At 56.8% G+C, this 9032-nt stretch overlaps 1 protein-coding gene across 1 annotated transcript in view; it reads right to left on the minus strand.

Moving 5' to 3' along the window:
• Positions 1-1908: 1908 nt before the first annotated feature.
• BCAS4 (breast carcinoma amplified sequence 4) overlaps positions 1909-9032 on the minus strand; it is a 75264-nt gene continuing 68140 nt past the window's right edge. The window contains exon 6 of the mRNA XM_045295414.1: positions 1909-2139. Within this exon, the coding sequence (XP_045151349.1) occupies positions 2138-2139 (2 nt within the window). The 3' untranslated portion in view covers positions 1909-2137. The remainder of the gene's footprint in view (positions 2140-9032) is intronic.

Below are 9032 nucleotides of genomic sequence, written 5' to 3' on the forward strand. Positions count from 1 at the left end.
GGAATTCCTTCATGCCAATGCCTCATCCCAGGGTCTCTGTAATCGCTGGATGTAGGTATGTAGGTGGCTTAGCCTCTAGCACCCCTGAGAAACACCCCTTCTCAATCCAAAAAGGTGTCTTTAAATCAGGACTGGGGGTGTGGGATTTTGTCAAAGGCATTTTCCGCATCTATGGAGATGTCCAGGTGGATCTTGTCCCCCAGCCCATGAACGTGGTATCTTCCATCAGCTGCTTTGCTTGGGCTACACCAACTTTGCATTCAAGAAAAGAATCCGAGGCCAGCTGAAGCAGGGGAGCTGGTTTGACTTTTAGCAGCCCTTCCTCGCCTTACCTTCTGTGGCTTTGTTACCCACTCTGCAGTTTCAGGACTTACCTTAAGACACTTCCTGTTGAGACCCTTGGGTACCACGAGTGAGTGGGGCAATGCAGCAGAGTTTTCCCCAGCAAGCAGTCCTCATTGCAGCTGCAGCTGCCCAATCCTAAGGCCTGGAGCCAAGTACGCCAAGGGGCGTCTCACGCCAGCCTCCCAACTCAGCATGGAGACGCTCCCACTGTGCCCTGCGATCTACAGAGGTGGCTGCGTTCAGACAGGGTAAGCAACTAGCCGAGAGTCACACAGCTCAGATGGGCAGGAAGTGGCATTGTCACTCAGGCAGGCAGCTCAGAGCCTCTAATCCATCTGCCATAGTCCTGTGGGACTCCAGTGGAGGAAAGCGATGTTGAGGCCTGGCCCCTGGTTCAGGACACAGAGGAGAAAGAAGCCAGCGGGCTCTGACTACCAATGCACACTTGGCCTGTAACAAAGTGGGGCCCTCGATGCTTGTCAGAAAAACTTTCTGTTGAAACGAGACTCTTGTCAGCAGACTGAGACATAATGAGCATCTAAGCTTCTCATTAAACAGTCCCAATCAACACGGCACCGCCATGAGAATTACTGATGGGCAGCATTGCCGTACCAGGGGTCCAGCCCCCAGGCAGAGGGTCAAGGCAGTGAGGGCAGACACCAACGGTGCACACTGCAAGTGCACATGCTATCCGCACTCCATCCAGTGTTCTCCATACTTCATGTACACTCCAGCCACGCTCTGTTCATCCTCCACCCATAGCCATTCACACTCCACCCATGCTCTATTCATACTCCCATCCCTACTTCCACCCATCCAGTATACTCCATGTATTTCCATGTATACTCCACTCACACCCCATTCATATACCTATTCATACTTCCACCCATACGAAGTACCGACATGCAGATGGTGTTAGCTGGGGTGGGGTGGGGCAGGGCAGGGGGAGACTGGTTCTGGGAGAGGAAGGGGCTGATCTCTTGGTCTGGGTGAGGGTTAAACAGATGCGCTCCACGGGTGGGAATCCAGGAGGCCACACTTCTGGGTGCATCTTTTTGTATGTATGTGAGACCTCCATACGAATTCACCGAAATCATCTTAGCCTCCCAACTCAGCATGGAGATGCTCCCACTGTGCCCTGCGATCTACAGAGGTGGCTGCGTCTTTCATGCCCATTTGCCCTAAAACTGGCGAGACCCATCTTTCTCTTTGCTCTTTTTACTGCTATCTTGCCCAACTCATTGTTTGCGATTTCCCGGCTATTCTGCAGATTGGGGATGGGGGTGGGGGGATGGGTGTGTGTGTGTGTGTACCTACTCGTGTGTCCTTCGAGAGGAGGGAAGCTGGGAAAACCGGGTGTGGGACGTGTGGTCTTTGAACCAGAAGAGGGGCAGGTGAGGGGGATCTGATGACTGTTGCCTGCCTTCTTCCCGGAAGTCAGGAGGCCGGGAGGCTGCTCCCCCTGGGCTGGAGCTTCTGCCGCTCACAGTCGGAGAGCCAGAACCGGCCCCTCACAAGGAGGCTATGACGCCGTTCTGCACCGGGCCCACGCGTGACCTCTGACCGCTTTATTGAGATGACTGCAGGTTCAGGTGGGGGGCACCAATGTCCCAACAAGGAGGAAAGCCTGAGCAAGCTGCCCCGCATGTGCAGGTCCACCCTCGGATGTATCTGCGGGGAGAAGCTGCAGCTCCCAGGCCACTATGGGGCGTGACACCGTGCCCCTCTTTTGTCCACAGGAAAATAGTCCTCTGTCCTGTACAGCACCGGCAGCTCGTATGGTGGGGGCAGCTTCTGAAATGACAAAAAAGGGGCGCTATCAGCAATGTGGGGGTCCCAGGGTGGTCCAAATGGCCGAGTGCTTGGATACCAACGGGAAGTTGGTGATCCCAGTCCACCCAGGAGCCCTGCAAGAAAGGCCTGTCCGCCCCTCCAGGCGGCCCCGAGGGTCCGATCTGCCCTCACGTGCGTGGGACCCCCCAGGAGTTGGAATTGCTGTCATAGCAACTCGTGTTGTTCTCTGGCCCCTAAGTTCCCCCTCCAGGATGCATTCTGGGGGGGATGCTGTGTGTGAACGAAGACTTCCGAGAGCAGGTGGCAGTATGGCCTGTGAGGCCAGGGGTCTGTCGGCTGTCTCTGCAGGGGGCAGGGTGTGTGTGTCAGGGGGTGGTTAGGGCTGGGCATGTTGGCTCAGGAAGAGGGACCAGCGGGTGCACAGGCCACAAGCATCAAGGCTCCGGCAAGCACCTGGTCTCTCCACCCATGTGGGTGGCCTTGCGCCCTTGCCATCTGCCCTTGTGCGCCTTCAGGAGGCCACTTTGTGACGCTTGCTTGCTTCTGGGTTGGCTCTGGGGTGGGGGTTAGAAGGGGTGGGGTGATGTCTTTCTGCTAGAGAAGTCCTCCCTAAGCCGTGCATGTTACCTGTGCGGCTCCAGGAAGGCCCAGGGTGACCGAGGCCCACTAATAACAGCATGCACTGGGCTGTGGCCTGGACATCCGGGTATTTCAAAGCCCCCTGGTGATTCCCATGCAAAGCCAAGGCTGACCCACAGACTCCAGTGAGGAAGGCGGGGACTGCAGTGCTGAGGGGGTATGGCTGGGGTTGTAGCCTCTTAAGGGGACCAAACCAGGAGGTGGGTGGGCACGTGGGGGTTCAGGGGGAGGAGTCCTTTATCCCAGCTCCTGCCTTGGTTCCCATTTCCCACTCCCTCTGCAGCTCCCTAATGCCCCGTCTCAGGCCCCCTTTGGCTCCTGTGCTGCTCAGGAGGCGGCCAGCTTGGGGCCATCTCCAGCAGCCCTGGGTGCCAGGCCAGCTGCCCCACTCGTCACTCGCCACTTCCTCTATCCCACCCCTGCCTGCTCCCAGCGGGGAAACCAAGACCTGGTGACTGACCCCAAGTCACCCATCCTCCAGGTCTCCATCCACTCCATGAGGCCCCTGACCCAGGACATGGCTGAGGGCAGGGCAGGCCCAGGCACCATGGTTCCCACCCTGAGTCTGGGAAACACAGCAGCCGTGGATGGGACAACATCACCACGTGACCTGAGCAAGTGGCAGGGAGACCCAGAGGGGATCACCCGGAGCGGCACGTGTCTGTCCTGGGGGTCGGAGGGGCAGAGGCAAGCAGGGAGGCTTTCCCAGAGACATGAGTAGTCCTGCCAAGAAGTAGCCCCGGGCAGGGGCAGAGGGGCACCAGGAGGGACGAGGTTGCAGGCTGAGTGAACCGCTTGAGCAAAGTGGGCTGTGATGGGCTTGGGGGACCAGAAGCAGTCAGTGGAGAGGGGCCCAAACCAAACCAAACCCACTGCCATCAAGTCGATGTTGACTCAGAGCCCCTACAGGACAGGGACTGTCATCTTGATGGGAGTAGAAAGCCCGTCTTCCTCCCTAGAAGTGGTTGGGGGTTTCGAACTTCAGACCTTGCAGATCACAGCCAATTAGTAACCATTATGCCCCAGGGCTCTTAGAGGGGGGCCAGGTGAGCGTGTAAACCAAGCTCAGATGATGGATTCCTGAAAGTGGGGGCAGGATGTGTGTGTGTGTGTGTGTGAGAGAGAGAGAGAGAGAGTGTGTGTGTGGGGGGGGAGAGAGAACATGTGTACTTCATGAAAAGCAAGAGACGGGAGGGGACCCTGGAGTCCAAGCAAGGTGAGGAGTGGGGGCAGGGGTGAGAGCGGTCAGACTCTCAACATCTGAGCTCCTAAGGCCTGGAACTTTCCAGCACGCTGCATTGGTCCCTCTTGCCGAGAGGAAGATCTTTAGCAGGCAGAGCATGCTCCAGTCTCTGGAGATGTCACCCCCACCCCCAGCCCTGAAAAAAACGAGGGCAGGCTGCTCACTGTGGCCACGAGTCACCCTCAAAGAAGGGCAAACAGAACATCCCGCCCAGCGGCCCTCAGTCAGCCGGCTGGGGACCCAGCTCACATGGGCCAGGGGGGTGGGGGTGAGAGGTGTGTCTGGCGGTCGACACACAAACTGGGAAATGAAGCAGTTGTTTAGAAAAAGTCACAGGATGCACCTCGCAGTCAGGCGGGTGGCACTGCGGCCCAGCCACACTTTGAGCCACAACCCCCAGGGGCCATCTAGGAAACTCAGCGTTCTGGGAGTAACCATGGTTCAGGGAGCAGCCCTGTCCTTCTGACACATGGCCTTGGGGGCTAGTAGCATTTTGTGACCCTGAGAAGACATGTCCCTTTGGCTCCCAACCCTCAGGCCTAGCCAGGGGAAGGGGTATGAGGGAACCCAGGGGCTGCTGGGACCAGGCTCTGCTGTGCCCCATCCCTGCCCATCTTCTTTCTGAAGGCGGCCCCCCCCAGGGAATGGGGCTTCTGCCTCCTGCCGAAAGAGCAGACACTTCCCCAACGGGGAGGGAATCCTTAGAATTATGCAGGAGTGGTCATGAGAGACCCCTACCCACTTCAGCCCCACTCTGAGATGCCATGATACCGGCAGGGTCATCTGTGGAGGACAGATTTCGGTAAAGCTTCCAAATAAGAGAGGTGAGGAAGAAAAGCCTGCTGAGTGAATTCCGAAATATAAGCTACTGGGTGCACAGGACAGATTGATCCCAGGAGAACCTTGTCTGGCTCCTTTGCTTTGGGCACCGGATCAGGATCAGTCTGTGGGGGAGGGCCTCCCATGCGGGAGTAGAGGGCTGGCCAGGGTGAGGGAGGCTCTAGGTGAGGTAACCGGCACTAGAGCAATGGACTGCAAGCTGCCAGCCCGGCGAGGAGGGCCCAGGATGGCGAGGGTTCACGCGGGTACACACCATGAGGTTGCAATCACCCAGCCATCAACTTATGGTACGACAGAGGGATCGAATGCAACACGTGGGCTCTCCCCTGGGAACGGCAGGGAGCTAGCATTCCTGAAGGCAACGGTGCTCAGAGCTGCCAGGCAAGGATGCTCCCTCCGAGGATGACCACATAGCTGCTGGGCCCTGCCCACCCCCGACATAAAGCCAAGTGCTTCTCAAACGCGACACTTTATTTTGACCCACCGTCTGGACAGCATCTAAATGGAATCATCGAGGAAGTCTACGTTTGTGCCCAGCCTCTTTAATGCGGTCTTATTCCCCGTGAGATTCGATTAAGTCGTTTTGTGTATAACAGTTGGCTCGTCTTTAATGCTGTATAATATTCCACTGTCTGAATAAACCGCTGTGACACCAGCCTAATGCTGATGGGCACACGGAGGGCATCCCCTCTGAAGGCTACTACAAAACGGTGACCGGTCGCTAGGGACGCACAGGTCTCAGGACGAGCCAGCCTTTGTACACAAACAGCTCCCTTCCGAGTTCCGGAGCCTGTGGGCCACGCCCCTGGGGGCATTTGCAGGGCACTGTGGGAAGTGGGTCACCAGGTTGCAGGTAACCTGTTAGGAAGGGCAGTGTGTCCCGAGCCTCTGGCCACGAATGCCAGCTGGAAGAGTTGAGTGGCCGTGTATGTGCAGCGTCTGCCTGGCACTTGCCCATCTCAATCAGCATCCTCACAGCCTTGAAAGGCCACGTGTGTCCAGCTCCTCATAGGACCCGCCCCCTTGTTCACGCGGAGCAACCCAACCCCTGCCCGGTGATTGGCTCGAGGGAGAGCAGGTGGTCCAAGCTGGCCAATGAGAAGCAGCCTTGGGAATCTTGCTACTGGGACAACAATGCTCCTTCAGTGAGGTTGCGGTGAGGTGGCAGGCGTGAGACCAGAGGCAGGGGGTCGCACTGTTGGGGAGGTAGGGAAGGGCGGGGCTTGCCCGATGCAGCAGCCCACACAGGGGCAGAGTCCTGACAAAATTATTTAAGGACCTGAGTCCAATTTCGCCTGAGGCTAGAGTTACTGGGGAACCGGGGATGGACACTCCCTGTTCATGAGCCACGATGAGACCGGCGCCTGGTGTGGCAGGCGCCACGGTGGACTGGACCACGCCTGTGATTGCGAGGATGGCGCAGGATGGGGACAAAGGCTCATTCTGTGGTACACCATGACATCACCATCAAGCTCAACGGCGTCCATCAGCTTTGGATGTAACTGTATCTTTACATCATTTTGACCTGGGGGTGTCATGCCTGTGATACGAAGCTTCAGTGATGCCAAGGAGGGCTTGGGGCAGCTCCCCCTCCCCCAAGAGGCCAGGCCACACGCCTGGCTCCCCGAGGCCTCTCCAGGACTGTTTCCCCAGATTATCACCCCAGTCTACAGGGCGAGGAGCTGCCCTGCACCCCAGAAATCGCAGGAGCTGGGGGACTGTGAAACTGGTTCCACTCGGGCCTGTTTGGCTCCAAAGACCATCACCTGCCCCATCACCCCAGAGGGTTCCCCCATGAACCCAAGCAAGGTCTTTGGGGACAAGCCAGCAAAGCCAACCCCTCCCAGGAAGGATGCTTCACCCTTGCGAATCTCCGACATGGCCTCTCCCCAGCCCACCCTCTACTCCACAGCTGGTCGTAAGCCCCCTCACACAGCTGAGTTTCCAGGTGAGCAAGGAGCTCCTGCCTCCTCCGCTGACAGGAGCCTGAGCTTCCTGGATGTGAACGGTCTCCCCGCTGCCACTCCCACAGCAAGGAGCCCCTCTTTCCAGCCTCATGGGCCGGAGAGGCCTGGGCACAAGGAACCTGACACCCTGGCTGAAGGCTCAGCCCACGCACACACACTGGTCCTCTCTGCCACGCATGCGCGCACACCCACACCCACACCCACACGCACACACTCCTGGTACTCCTCTGGAAGAGGGAGCCATCTGGGGCTTCTGGGCCTGGTGTGCTTTCCCAGGTCCACCCAGGGCATTCCAGTTTCGAAGGCGCTTGGCCTGCTTGCTTGTTTTCTTTTTTTTTTAATGGAGTTCACTGCGAGCATCTACAAATCAGGAGATTCCACATGAAAACCAGGCTTCTAGCTTCTCTCGGCAAACACGTTCCACGTGGCCCCAGATGGCCAAGCTGAGAAGCAGCTGTTCCTGAGACAGCAGGGGTGGGCACTCCTGTTTGCCCCTAGCCCACCTGGCAGCTTCCTGTCTCTCAAACCTAGGGCTCACAGCACATGTCTTCGAGAACACCCCTTCCCTACCCTCTCTCCCACCCTACCCAAACCACTCCTCTCCTCACAAAGATGCCCGTCAGAGCCTGAGACAGGTCTCAGAGGCCCTCTGAAGCCCCCAGTCAGACCACCATCTGCTCTGAGGCCCCACATGCCCACCGCAAGACCTCTCAACAGGCTGCACACCCCAAGCCCTGCCCCCCACCTACTCTGGCTCCCAGAAATCCTCCAGAGCCCCACATAAGTCCTGCCCATCCCAGCACCCATCTCTGGGGACTTTGCACCCTGCCAATGCTAGACGGTTTCCTGAGCAGGCCAGTGGTTGAGCAAGCTTTCTGAAAGGGGGCAGGCAGAAAACGAGTGAGGATCTGCAGGTCCCTGTGGATTCTGCTCTCTAGCACAAAAGAAAACACTTACTTAGCTGCCACTGAGTCGGCTCTGAATCATGGGGTCCTGTGTGGGTCCGAGGAGAACTGCGCTCCACTGGGTTTCCAATGGCTGGTTTTTCTTAAACAGATCACCAGGCCTTTCTACCGTGGTGCCTCTGGGTGAACCTGAACCTCGAGCCTTTCAGTGAATAGCAAGCATGTCGGGCATTTGCACCACCGGGGACAATTCCATGACAGGGGGGCTCACAATACACTCATGTTTGTAGCCACTGAGAGAGGAGGAAACTGAGGCTCAGAGAGACCACCCAGCTGGGGACAGGCAGCAAAAGGATTCAAACTGAGGTCTGCCTGGCTCCAGGATCTGAGCAAGCCTGGTACTGCACCAAATGTAGGTATCCTCCACCTAAGCTGGGCTGAGGCCGGGGCCCGGAATGTCCCTTGAGCCCATGCTTTCCAACCTTGGCAGTGGGATGCTAACTGCAAGGTCTGCCGGTCGAAACTACCAGCTGTTCTGAGGGAGAAAGATGGGGCTTTCTACTCCCATAAAGAGCTAATCTCGGGAACTCACAGGGACGGTTCTACCCTGTCCTAGAAGGTGACTCGGAGTCAGCATCAAGTTGGTGGCAGTGAGTTTGGTTTTCCAACCTGGGGACCCAGAATCCTCTCTTCCAGCCCTCTCAGATGGCAACCTTTGGTTGGCCTATAGCCCATGGACCCGGTGTGTGTTTGCCTCACGTCAACTTAAAAAGGAGTTCGTTGAAGGAGGGGATCTCCCACTTCCTGATCTGAAAACCGACTATAGGGCTACAGTAGTCCCAAAGCCCAGTACTGGGACAATGGCAGACGCACAGACCAACGGAACCCGGAAATACGTCCATCCACCTGCAGACAGCTGATCTTTGTCAAAGGGCTGCCACTCGGTAAATGGGGAAAGGAGAGTCTCTTTAACACATGGCTCAGACAAAATTGGGTCTCTACTTGCAGATAAATGAAACAAGACCCACATCTCTTGCCAAACCAAAACAAAAAACAAATTCAAGGTGGACCAAAGACCTAAATGTAAACCCTAGAATTATAGAGATGGTCCATGAAAACAACAACAACAAAAAACCAACAACAGGACAAACGTAGGGGCTCTGATGTATGGCATAAATACACAATCGGTGACAACATAAACTGCAGGATACTACAGAGGTGACTCGGACCTCCTAGAAGTTCAACTGTTCTGAGCCTCAAAAGACTTCACCAAGAGAGGAAAAAGATCCCAGAATGCCG

This window comes from Echinops telfairi, unplaced genomic scaffold, assembly GCF_000313985.2.
Source record: "Echinops telfairi isolate 266 unplaced genomic scaffold, ASM31398v2 ScPeMD7_5592;HRSCAF=6446, whole genome shotgun sequence".
Lineage (NCBI taxonomy): Eukaryota > Metazoa > Chordata > Mammalia > Afrosoricida > Tenrecidae > Echinops > Echinops telfairi.